Source organism: Parambassis ranga, chromosome 20 (genome assembly GCF_900634625.1).
Source record: "Parambassis ranga chromosome 20, fParRan2.1, whole genome shotgun sequence".
Taxonomy (NCBI): Eukaryota; Metazoa; Chordata; class Actinopteri; family Ambassidae; genus Parambassis; species Parambassis ranga.
Window position 1 is genome coordinate 4,892,083 of NC_041040.1, and position 13,293 is coordinate 4,905,375.

The following is a 13,293-nucleotide window of genomic DNA, read 5'->3' on the forward strand; positions in this document are numbered from 1 at the left end:
CTGAGAGTTCTTCCTCTAAATCATTTCTGAGAGGAAACCCCCTCAGTGAGATTTCAGAATAAAAGCTCTTCCTGTCAGACTCCTTGATGCTGTCATTGATGTTGTTTGGATCTGGAGGACGATCTGTTGTGTTTGTTTTTAATGTCGACCTTCAGGACAGTTTGTGTATCAGTGCTGTGATGTCTGCGATGCTGTCCTGGTCACATGATCAGGTGGAGCTCCCTTTGTAGCATAAAGACCAGAATGAGCTGAACAACGTGAGGACTGAAGGATCTTTACTGAATGAAGCGGCAGCAGAGTGAGACCTCTGACATCACTCACATCTCTGTGAAGCTCAGATCAGGTTGCAGCCTGCTGACAGACGCACTAAAGCTCCATGTAGAACCACACACACACACACACACACACAGACAGACACACTGAAGCTCCATGTAGAACCACACACACAGGTGAGCATGTAATGAAGGACGAGCTCAGTCACATTAGCTGCATATTTATAAATTCATTTACATTCAGTTACAAGATATAAAAAGTAATTATACATCTGCAGATCATGAACGCTCTGTAAAAAATGACTTCATTAGCATAATGCCACGTGATTGGATCTCAGGATGAAATGAATTATGGGTAATGTAGGGTTGAGACACAAAAGCACTGTTGGTCCACAGTCTGCTCCATAAGAAGCAGATCTACGCTGAGGCAGCTGTCAATCATTGACTGTAGTGATGACGCCACAGCTGTGTGATGATGTCACTCGCTCTCTGTGGTGTAGATGCGATACATCAGTGTGACGATGGTCGCTGCCAGAGCGGGAATCAACCAGTTTGACCACCAGCTGCCAGAGAGAGAGAGAGAGAGAGAGAGAGAGAGAGAGATATGTTATCTGTGTGTGTGTGTATCTGTGTGTGTGTGTGTGTGTGTGTGTGTGTGTATCTGTGTGTGTGTGTGTACCTGTATGTGTGTGTGTGTATCTGTGTGTGTGTACCTGTATGTGTGTGTGTGTATCTGTGTGTGTACCTGTATGTGTGTGTGTATCTGTGTGTGTGTACCTGTATGTGTGTGTGTGTATCTGTGTGTGTACCTGTATGTGTGTGTGTGTATCTGTGTGTGTACCTGTATGTGTGTGTGTGTATCTGTGTGTGTACCTGTATGTGTGTGTGTGTGTGTATCTGTATGTGTGTATCTGTGTGTGTGTGTGTGTACCTGTGTGTGTGTGTATCTGTGTGTGTACCTGTATGTGTGTGTGTGTACCTGTGTGTGTACCTGTATGTGTGTGTGTGTGTGTGTATCTGTGTGCGTGTACCTGTATGTGTGTGTATCTGTGTGTGTGTACCTGTATGTGTGTGTGTATCCGTGTGTGTGTACCTGTATGTGTGTGTGTGTACCTGTATGTGTGTGTGTGTATCCGTGTGTGTGTACCTGTATGTGTGTATCTGTGTGTGTGTACCTGTATGTGTGTGTGTATCCGTGTGTGTGTACCTGTATGTGTGTGTGTATCCGTGTGTGTGTACCTGTATGTGTGTGTGTGTGTACCTGTATGTGTGTGTGTATCCGTGTGTGTGTACCTGTATGTGTGTGTGTGTGTGTGTATCTCTGTGTGTGTACCTGGTCTCTTCCTTCAGTGTGGTCACCAGTGTTTCCTGTCAAACAAACAGCAGACTCTGTTAGCTGTACCAGACTACATCTCCCATAATGCACCTGAACTCAGCCCAAACACTCACCACAGGTTTGGCGATCTTCTCTCTGTCGTCCTGCAGATACACACAGACAGGCAGTCATGTTACACTGCATTACCTCACACACACACACACACACAGACAGACACACACACACACACACAGACAGACACACACACACACACACAGACAGACAGACAGACACACACAGACAGGCAGTCATGTTACACTGCATTACCTCACACACACACACACACAGACAGACACACACACACACACACAGACAGACACACACACACACACACAGACAGACAGACACACACACACACACAGACAGACACACACACACACACACACAGACAGACAGACAGACACACACAGACAGGCAGTCATGTTACACTGCATTACCTCACACACACACACACAGACAGACACACACACAGACACAGACACACACACACACTGACCGGGTGCAGCTCTCCTATCACCATGCTGCTCGCCATCTCTCTGGCGTCGGTGGAATGTCCCACGTCCTCAAAGCTCTCGGTGGCGTCGCCTCCTGCCTGCTCCCTCAGCACCTCCTCCCCTCCTGGGTGCTGACACACACACACACACACACACATATGTCTCAGAGTAACATTAGACAAATAAAAATGTCCCCATTTCACCTCCATCAGAGTCCTGTCAATGATCTACTGGCTCTGACACACACACACACACACACACACACACACACACACACTGCAGTGAACCACTCTAACCTGCCCTCCTCTGACCTCTCTCTCAGACATGTCTCAGTGTCTTTGCGTCTCTGACAGAACCACGAGGAGCTCCTGTTCGTTGGACCTGATGGGTACTGGACTCCTGCTGGACGGCACGCCCTGAACTCTGTGAACTCTGACAGTCAAAGGTCCAAACTGTCCTCAGTCTGAGTACTACTGAGTGAGCTGAGGACAAGTCCGGCCCCGTCGTCATGGAAACTGTCAGAGAGTTCAGGGGGACACCAGGCTGCTTCAATGAGCTCCATTTAAATCAACCAACAGTAGAATTTAACATAAATCTGTCTTTATATTTGTCCTAATGTTAAGTAATTGACTTGCTGACAACCAGCTGCTTCCACCTGTGGCTTCTTTAACACAGAGGTCATGGTGTTGTTGGAATCTGATGGCCCCCTCTCTCTCTCTGAGGTCCCTCTCGGAGCCTGCCTGGTCCCCCTGAGGTTCTGAGTGTTTTACACCGAGCACAGGGCGAACAGAGCTCCAGACCCAGCCGGGGCTCTGCTTCACTTCCTGCTTCCTCCCAGCACCCAGCGCCCCCTCACCTCCTCCAGGAACTTGGTGACATCGTAGACTTTGTTGTGGATGATGATCCAGGTGGACTTGAAGGAGTTCTGCTCCTCGACCTCTGCCAGTCTGTAGTATTTGACTCCTGCGGGGCTCCTCTCCTCCGTCTCACCCATCTCGGACCGTGTGGACGTGACGAGCCGCAGGCGGCGGACAGGCGCGGGACACGGCCTGTGGGCGGTTATATAATCCTGGGAAATGAGTAAGAACCGTGACTCCGAACAAACGACAACATTTCCCCACAGAGCACAACTTCCAGCGCGGTCAGCGACAGCCGAGCTCCACTGCACTTCCGGCACCGCCTTCAAAATAAAGCTCTGCTGTATATGAGGTTAATAAAAATAAGAAAAGGCAACTATTGTAAAACTCGGAAGGGAATGTGTTTTTATTTAATGGTGCTTCATTAGTCTGCAAATCAACCGAACCCAAAGTTCAGCATCGATGTGAATAAAAAGATATGAAGGAACGTAAAAGCAGATTTAATGATATAATAATTACAGAACGTACGTTCTAGACAACTGTGAGTTAATACTAAAAGGAATATTATTATTATTTATACGTATGTGGCTGTAAACAACAACAACCCGGAGTTTTTAGTTCAGAATTTGCCGCGTCATGATTTAATTTTGAAACAGTGACTTCCGGTGTGATCGCCTTTGTTAGCGGTCACTTGATGATGAGGAACAGCCCACACTAACCCCGCCCACACCGCTCACCTAGCCACGCCATTGGTCATTCACTTCCACCCTACGACCTATGGGAGTCTCTGATTGGCCCGCTCCCCTGTCACTCATTAGCTGGCTGTGGGCGAGGAAACGAGGCTAAAGTTCAGCGACTCTCAAGGAAACTCGCTTGTTGTCACGCAACAGAGCGGGTTATCTCACGCATCGCACGGAATGAGCGTGTTCCTGCCGGATGTGTGAGCTGCTGACGTGAAACTTATCAGACAACACGGCAGAAAGTGTTTTATTTCACTTCCGTGGCTCTGCGGCGGGAAAACGTGTCCACAACAAATCAAAGATTGTCTATTAATCAGGCCTGAGGAGCCGTCACTCCCACTGAGACGACGAATTAATAAACTTCACCTGTTCAGACAGACTAGGATTAAAACACAGTGTTAGAAAAGTCCTTTAAATGACGTTAACTCACCGGATACTTATTTTATTTGTGTTTTATTTAAAACAAACTTCAGAGTTTTTCACAGCACGAGTCTCAAACAAGCAGGAGGAGTCAGAGCTCTTCACCTCCGTTCACCCATCTTTGGCTAAATGTGAGTTTGTCCAGTTTCGGTTTATTTGGTGAAAATGTCTCTTTTCTGAGATAATTGTCTTCAAACTAAGACTCCGTCCAGAAGGTGACCCCCCGCCGCGGCCTGGTTTAAGGGTTAATGTGAGCTACGTCACTGACATCGAACCAAACAGTTTAGCTAACGTTAGCCGCTGTTAGCTTCTCCTAGCTTGTTTAGGCTAACAGGACATTTTGAGGCTGAAGCTGTGAGAACTTTCCTTTAATCCAGAAGTTACTTTGTTCTGTTGTCTGAAAAGCTTTTAGTTATTAAGGTAAGAAAAAAAATATTTTATTTAATATTTTATTATATTTATTTATGTATATTTTATTTTATTTGAACCAATTTTCCTTTTTTAAATTTCAGTACAGTAATCTTAAAACACAAGAAATGTTTAATCAGTAAATTTGTTTGATGCATCATGAATTTTTTTGTAAAGAAGTTAATTGACAGTATTTACATTTAGACACCTGTCATAATATCAAATAATGTAGTAGTTGTACTTTGGAATTGGAAATTAGCTTCATGACAGAGGTAGTTTTAGGTTGTTTTTAGCCCTCAATGTTCTTTAGAATGCCATCAAAACTTGCTGATGGCTTCCTGTGTGTGTGTGTGTGTGTGTGTAGGATGAGTGGAAGCATCCCACCATCAATGTTTTTTCTCGGCCTTCCTGACCTGAAGAATCTGGTCTCTGTGACCCTGACTGTGCGGGGGCAGGATGAGGACGTGAGGAGCAAACAGATCAAGACGTGCAGGTGAGTGAGGGGTTAACACTTAAAGATGATTGACACTGCATGAAGTTGTTCTGGTGCTTGGATTCTTCTTCACACAGTTTAAACTGTCTCTGGATGTGATGTGTGTCAGTATAAGTTATTTACAGCATTATGTGTTTGATAAGAGGCGATGGCTGCACAGCCGTCCACCTCAGAGAGAGGACTAAAGGAACTTGTTCATCATTTCACAGTGTGAAGGACAGCATCACTGTGTGTGTGCCCCTGACCGTGTGTGTGTGTCTGTGTGTGTGTGTGTGTGTCACAGAGAGCTGGTGCTGCTGTACTCCGATGTTCTGGCCTGTCCTGCTCTGGACTCCTTCAGTGATATCACTGTGGTCATGGCTGTAAGACACACACACACACACACACACACACACACACACACACACACACACACACACACAAACACACACAAACATTCATGTTTGCGTGCCAACACTTACCGAGCAGAGACATGCAGCCAAAATATTTGGTCTGGATTCCAGACATTGCTTGTGTGACTACACACACACACACACACACACACACACACACACACACACCCTTTTTAACCCACTGCATTCATTTTCACACAAACCCTAAAACACGCAGACCTCTGAAGGTTGCACTTTCAGGGACTTCTGCACAAACACACACAGACGGATGAACACACAGACGGATGAGGTCAATGTCAGACACAGCTGTGTGTGTTTGTTGTCTTTTAAATATCGGAGGGAAATGCAGCGTCAGACCCCGCTCTGAGTCTGAACAACATGAATCTGGATATATCGAACTACGACAGCCGAGTTTATTTTCCACAGGGCTACAAAGGAATAAACTGTGTTTTGAATGAAAAAAAACAAAAGAACGAGCGTCACAAACGTCCCACCGCAGCATAAACAGACTCTATTATACTATGTTCCACCTAGGGGTTTGGGGGACAGCAAAGAAGCCGGATTGAGCGCAGACACGTGTGTGGTAGCCAGAGTTGAAAATAGGTCTGAACATATCCATCTTAAAGGCGAGCTGGATTCAATCCCACTCTAGCTGGATCGACCTTCTCCAGGGTGGACGGGGCCTAACAATAAAGCTCTTTTATCATTTGTTCTTTCTGACTTTGTTCTGGCTGATGTGTCTGTGATACAGCTGATAAAGCTCACATTATTTAGCAGGTGATGTTTAATCTGATCTCTTCCTGCAGATTGCTTTTTTTCAGACAGGAGTCCTGCAGGTGTTTGGACTGCGGCGCACCCTGCAGGTGGGCCACTAGCCTGACAGTCTGTGTCCTCTCTGTAGTCCTTCATAAGTTATTACAGATCCCAGGGCACTTGAAGTCAATGAAAGCTGGTGTGTGTCTGTGTGTGTGTGTGTGTGTAGCTGGGCCCTGCTCGGTGTGTGTTTCCAGGTGACCTCCAGTGTTGTCTGTCCTACTCTCTGATCACCAGACTGAGTCCCAGCTGGAACAAAGCTGGACTCTTCCTCATCTCTGGTAATGACATGCACACATCTTTACAGACACAGATGTTTGTGTATGCACACACAAACCTCGACGGATGTTTGTCTGACTTTAACTCAGACTACACCTTCAGTGTTGGAACGACTGCTGCTTTCTGTCATCTTCATAGCAAAGTCCAACCTGTAATTGCTGCTCTGATGCACAACATTTGTTATCACAGTCAAGGTTGTGTGTTTGTGAGCGATCAGAGTGACTGATGTGTGTTGCAACACTTGATTGAGCCTTCGCTTCTGCCTGAGTCTGACTCAGTAAATGATATGTGTTCCTAGGAAGGGATTTCCTGACTGAGAGTGGAAGGCTGAATGCTGTCAGTGAGTTCCTCTCCTGTCTGAGTTTATGCAGCGCACACAGTGCACCTGATGACACATTTGGAGAGAGAGAAGTAAAAGACAGAAGTAAAACTGTGTGTGTGTGTGTGTGTGTGTGTGTGTGTGTTAGGCATGGAGTTGAGCACCAGAGAGGGCCGGCTGTGCCTCAGCATTGAAGCCAGCACTGTGCGCCTGCCCCTGACCACAGTGAGAGAGCAGAAGCACGCATCAGTTGTAAAATGCTGAACATGTTTTATGGAAACCAAGCATGTCACAGTAGAAAGATAATGTGTGCGTGTGTGTGTGTCTGTGTGTGTGTCTCAGCTGGAGGACTTTGACCTCCCTCGATTGGTGCTGCATAGGTTTTGCAGTGAACCTGACTTTGTCATCCACCCCGGCGGAGCCATCTGGTGTCACGTCCTTCCCAGGTAGGACAGCTCCACCTGCTGGACACAAACACACAACAAACAGGCCTTCAGAGGGTCACTCATACTGAGTGAGGCTCCTCTTCTTAAAACCTCTCACCTCAGTGTGTGTCTTGTGTCTCTATGGAAACAACACACACATCACACTTCAACAACAGGCGCAACAGGAGTTCCACGGGCTGTAGATCTTCACCTCTTGCTTCACTCCAGTCTGCACGTCGGCTGTAGAGCCTGCAGACTCATCAGATTTCTGTCATGTGGCTGTTTGTCACATCTGTGTCAATCATTTTCCTGGTAGTACTGAGGAGTGACGAGTTTTTTTCCTGTACGTGCAGATCACCAGCCCGTCACAGCTATTCACACTCACGACCAATTGAACCCAGCAAGCCCTCCACACAGAAAGGCCCCCGGCGACAGAGTGAACCACCGCACCACCCACCTTTATGTTTCTTTTAGTGACAACACTTTATTTTAGGGGAAATATGATGATTATAATATAATTATATTCAGGAGTAGCTTCGCCCCCCTCTTTAGTCCCATCATTAGTTCTACGCCTTCAGGATGACTCCAGGGGGCTCAGTTTCAAAGCGTATAACTCGGATGAATGTCTTGACAGAATAAGATTTTTAAAAAGTAAAAGTTACATTTCTGACCAAAGTGTACGTCAAAGTTCAAAGTGTGACTATTCTGGTGAGTTTAAAAAAAGCACACAACACACCTGCTGACAAGTTTGAAGGTTCAGGGCTAATAATAGAGATAATGCTGAATTTTAAGTGTGAACTGTGTTTTATTCTGGATAGATAAATGTCAGTGACGCTTTAAAAACAAAAAAGAGCGATTAATACACGAGAGGGTGGCTGTGTTATGATGACTGACCAGCAGGTGGAGCTGCAGCTCTGTAGACTCACACCTGATATGTTGGTGTAAGCAGCGGCTGAAGCTTTAGGTTTACTTTGTGTGTCTGTGTGTGTGTGTGTAGCATGAAGAAAGGGCAGATCATCACCATCAGCCGTCAGCTGCCAAGTGAGGGACCATTTAGAACATACAGAGACCTGCAGAGCCACTGGAACCACCTGGTACACAGACACACACACAGACACACACTAGCAGCAGTTTTGCACCTCACTGCAGCTCTGCAACCCATCTGTGTGTGTGCCTGTGTGTGTCTGTGTGTTCCAGTATGGTTACAGACTCCCGGAGCTGGCAGAGGAAGAGGTGGTGTACTGCAGTGTGTACTTCAGACCTGTTGGAGAAAAACTCTTTACGTATCCTAAAGCTGAACTCAGTGTGATGATGAAGACAACCACACCTGCTCCCTGCTGCTAACACACCTTTGTAGGTGTGAGTACAGCACGCCTACATCATGCTGTTAGGTTCTTTGACCTCCATTCTGAGCAGCTATCCTCTGAGTTGTATTCGCCTGCAGCCGGTGCAGCGCTGTCCTCGAGTCGACCTGCAGGGGGTGCTGGGCTACTTCCTGTCTGACATCAGGGGAAGGCTGCACAGTGTGTGTGGCTTCCCTGCACGCTTGACCAGCAAACCCTGTTACCACAGTGTGAGCCTGAACACTGCTGCATCTGTACAGGTACACACGCATTATGTGTAGGCTGCTGTGTGTGTGTGTGTGTGTGTGTGTGTGTGTGTGTGTAGGCTGGTGTGTGTGTGTAGGCTGGTGTGTGTGTGTAGGCTGGTGTGTGTGTGTGTGTAGGCTGGTGTGTGTAGGCTGGTGTGTGTGTGTGTAGGCTGGGGTGTGTGTGTGTGTGTAGGCTGGTGTGTGTGTGTGTGTGTGTGTGTGTGTAGGCTGGTGTGTGTGTGTAGGCTGGTGTGTGTGTGTGTAGGCTGGTGTGTGTGTGTGTGTGTAGGCTGGGGTGTGTGTGTGTGTGTGTAGGCTGGGGTGTGTGTGTGTGTGTGTGTGTAGGCTGGGGTGTGTGTGTGTGTGTGTGTGTAGGCTGGTGTGTGTGTGTGTGTGTGTGTGTGTGTGTGTGTGTGTAGGCTGGGGTGTGTAGGCTGGTGTGTGTGTGTGTGTGTGTGTAGGCTGGTGTGTGTGTGTGTGTGTGTGTGTGTAGGCTGGTGTGTGTGTGTGAAGGACAGAGGGACAGTGATTATCGAAGTTTTTCTCAGCCTGTGACGTCCTCACAGACAGTTTGATGACCACACAGGACAGAAGGTTCTCTCTGCGTCTTGTGGATTATTTTGTCCAGCGGTCACCTTTAATACAAGAGAAGCTCTGCCTCACCATCCCATCATAAGCAGAGAAAGCTCACAGAGTTAAAGATACCGTCCTGTGGGTGTTTGTTCAGGGGCTGAAACACTTTCTGCAGATAAACATCATACATTTCCCTCATTTCATCTCCCTGTGACAGCTCCTCTCCTCACAGCTGGTGTCTATGATACTTTGAATCAGCGGTAATCCACGCTCTGTTTCTTAAGCAGCACACTCTGAAGTTTATAGATGATACATCATGAAACATCTCTGCTCTAACACACTAATGGAGCAGCTGCAATTAAACTCATTTCTCACACTGAGGCCTGAGGCTGCAGAAAGCCGGTTGTCACAGGGAGCAGCAGGTGGAGACAGTCGACCAGCGCTCACACAGTGAAGCTGAAACATTTCAGCTCATGTTCATCGTCCAGGGAACGGTCTGTGAAACACTGACTGAGTCTCTGATAATATTTCAATACAAGTCCTGTTTGTGTTGATGTAGTTGCTGCCGAGGTAAAGTCTTGATTTGGTTGCCCATGGGGCTTGATCATTGCCACTCTCATGTCTTAGGTTCAGCCTGAAAACATTTCTCTGGCAGCGGCTCAACACAGAATAAGGAAGGAGCATGAAAGACCCGATCGGTGGGTTCTTCTTTTGTTTCATTAGGACCTAATGTCTGCCTCTCTTCTTAGGCCTTGGATGGTGAGCAGATCAACCTGGCCGCCTCCTTCTCCATCAGGTCAGTTCTCACACAGCTGCCTGTACCTCCACCCTCCCAGCCTGTGAAGCCCTCTTTCGGCTCACAGCCACCAGCCTGGACCCCTCACTCCCAGCAGGATGGAGCTCCATGGCATCTGGATAACGGCGGTGGATTCAGGGAAGATGCTGCCAGGCCGTCCTTGTATTCCTCCTCCTGTCCTCCATTTTCTGCTTCCAGTTCCTCCGTTTGCGGGTCAGCTCTACGCTCCTCCTCCGCCTCTAACGTCTTTTCAGTGCCACTGTTCCAGCCAGCTGCATCTTCAGCCTCCTCCTCGTCTGTCCCACCCTACCTGCCATTCTCCTCTTCCTCAGTCTTCCATGCAGCTTCATCCATCAAACCCTCCTCTTTGCTTCCAGTTTTCCAGCTACCTTCATCCTTCACCTCCTCCATTTCCTGCTCAGTCCTCCCTCCTCTTTCTCAGCCAACTCAAACCCTGCAGAAGCCTCCACCTAAGCTGGTTCCCATCTTCAGGAAGAAGCATCCATCACATGTGAACATGGCCCTGCTGCGGGACCAGAAGCTGAATGGAGGCAGGGAGAAGGGGAGGGTTACCCTGCCAGCCTGTGGGGAGAAGCCTCCCCTCTGTGTTTCTCCTTTTTCTTCTTTGCCGTCTGCATCGCTCCTAGTTCCTCCACCAACCGCCCCCCACTTTGGACGTCAGCCCAAACCTAAGAGCAGCACCGCTTCTCCACCCTTAGCACTCCCTAACGTCAGTCACATCTCCAGCCTCAGCCCTGCATCAAAGCCAAACCCCAGGCTCATCTTTGAAGCAAAGCCTGAGCTCAAGCTGTGGTCCAGCTGTAGATCCAGTATGAAGGGCGCCTCTGAGAGTTCTGACTCTAAATGCAGCGATGAAAGCACAGATCAGACATCAGCTGCACGTCCTCCTACATCCTCTGACATCTCCAGCAAGGAGAACCAGAGCAGCAAAAAGGTGAAGATGAGCACATTTGATTCCACCTGTAACTATAAATGGTTGTGATTTGCTAGCTCACAGAGAGCGGGGCAGGGATGTAGTGGTGGGGCAGTCCGGTATCTCATAGCTGACCCGTGTTGTGTTTTTGTGTTTTTTTTTCAGAGAGTTCTTTTTCAGTTGAAGCGAGAGAAATCCAGAGCTGCAACACGAGAGGTGGATGTGGAGAAAATGGCCAAAAGCAACCAGGTCAGGAGACAACAACTTTACTTCCTCATACTTCTCTCACTTTATCTGTAGTCAGGGTTCAGGTTCAGGTTCTGAGTCCTGGTAAGCACCTTGAAATTAAAACAATAAGTCTGATGTTTTTTGGGGCTAATTACCATAACAGCTGGGAAACGTTTAAAGGCCAGGTTGACACTGTGAACACGCCTGTGCAGACAGGTTAACACGATCACAGAGGACACGTGACTGAGTCTGCACACACTTAGATGACTCACAGTCGGAAATCACCTGGAAATTACCAGCATAATAAATGAGAAACACTTTTACCCTGGTAAACATAACCACAAGGATCTGCATGATGTAAATCTGGTGTGTGTGTCTGTGTGTGTGTGTCTGTGTGTGTGTGTGCACTGCAGGTGTCTCCTCGGCCTTGTTTTACTGTTTTTAGTGTGATATATATTTCCAGTGTTTCTGCGCCTGCCTCATGTTTAACTCCAGCTCAGCCATAAACATCCTGCAGCAGGACCGCAGCGCTAACATGATGTATTAAAGTGTGTTAGCGTGATGAATGGCGTACACAGAGTTCTGTCGGGCTCGGTTTCCTTACAAACATCCGCTCAGAGGACCGTTAAAGTGATGAATGGTCAGGAGGAGGTGGGAGCCCACAGGGAGCTGTGCACATTAATAACAGCATTCATCAGTTTTACAGCTCCAACCTGCAGCTTTTCAGGAACGCTGCGTCAGTTACAGCTTCACCACATGCATTGTTCTCTGTAACCTGACAAAGAGGAGGCCATCACCTGACGGGAGGGGGTGTGAGTGTTCTCGTAAATTCATGTTTCTTCAGGGAATATTGGTGTTCAGTCTGCAGGTTTCCTCTCACACTCATGCAAATGTTGAGCGTCGGTTTCATGCTGGTGTTGTTCTGTGGGCTGGTGATGGAGGTGTGTGAAGTGTGTGAGTCGTCTGAATTCAAACACATGCCACTCGCAGCTAATAACATTAGCATCTTAAGCAACTGCGCCTCATTATGCTGACCTCACAGGTTTGGTTGGTGATAGCTGTGAAGTGTCCATTTAAATGTAACTGTTGGACCAAGTCCTGGAAGAGAACCTCCTGCAGACGCTGCATAATGAACGGAGTATAGGACATTCCTCCTCTGTGCCTTTGCTCCAGTGTTTCCAGCATTGTGCTGACTGTGTTCTTCTTCAGTTCCCGTGTGTTCTCCCACCTTCTCATCACTTCCTCAGGTTTCCCTGTTTCTGTGTCTCCTCTGCAGCTGTCCAAGCTGAACTCTGCCACTCTGCTGCTGTGGCTGAAAGAACGAGGAGTGAACGTCGGTGCCAAACACAGGAAGGCAGAGCTGATGCTGAAGGTCATGAGCTGTCTGGCTGAGTCCTGAACAACACACACACACAGCACCAAGCGCACACACACACACACACACCACATCCGCTGAATACATTTACTCTGGAGTATTAGCACAGCGCTGAGCTCATCGGAGGATTTGATGTAGAATCTGGCCGTCTTATCAGTCTGAATCACAGAGTGCTGCTGGGACAGATGAGAGCTTCTGGCTAATTGAGATGCTGAAGATTTGCCAAAATGAAATTCTCATGTCAGATAAAGTCACAGCGGGGTCCAGAGGAAGTGACAAATTAAAACTACAAAGTGGAATCCAAACGTTAGAAGTTCAGTTCACTGATGTCGCCCCACTTCAGTCTGTTTGGAGTTATAAACTTTAAAATTGTTCTTTAGATTGCTTTTGTTCTGAGGTATGGAAGTTGGAAGGTTTCTCATCTGCCTCACTGCTGCAGCAGGTACTCCATGTTCCACAAGGAGATGTTATACATCTAAGCTCTATTAAGAGGCAGACTCCTTTGAATA

General features: G+C 47.6%; 1 protein-coding gene across 1 annotated transcript; it reads right to left on the bottom strand.

The window, feature by feature from the left end:
• Positions 1 to 477: 477 nt before the first annotated feature.
• Positions 478 to 3,283, bottom strand: LOC114453327 (cytochrome b5-like). Its single transcript, XM_028433193.1, has 5 exons — positions 2,998 to 3,283; positions 2,144 to 2,272; positions 1,722 to 1,751; positions 1,606 to 1,640; positions 478 to 835 (listed from the first exon to the last, which is right to left on the bottom strand). Exons 1-5 carry the CDS (start codon positions 3,133 to 3,135, stop codon positions 751 to 753), a joined length of 417 nt encoding a protein of 138 aa, XP_028288994.1. The 5' UTR covers positions 3,136 to 3,283; the 3' UTR covers positions 478 to 750.
• Between the last annotated feature and the right edge of the window lie 10,010 nt (positions 3,284 to 13,293).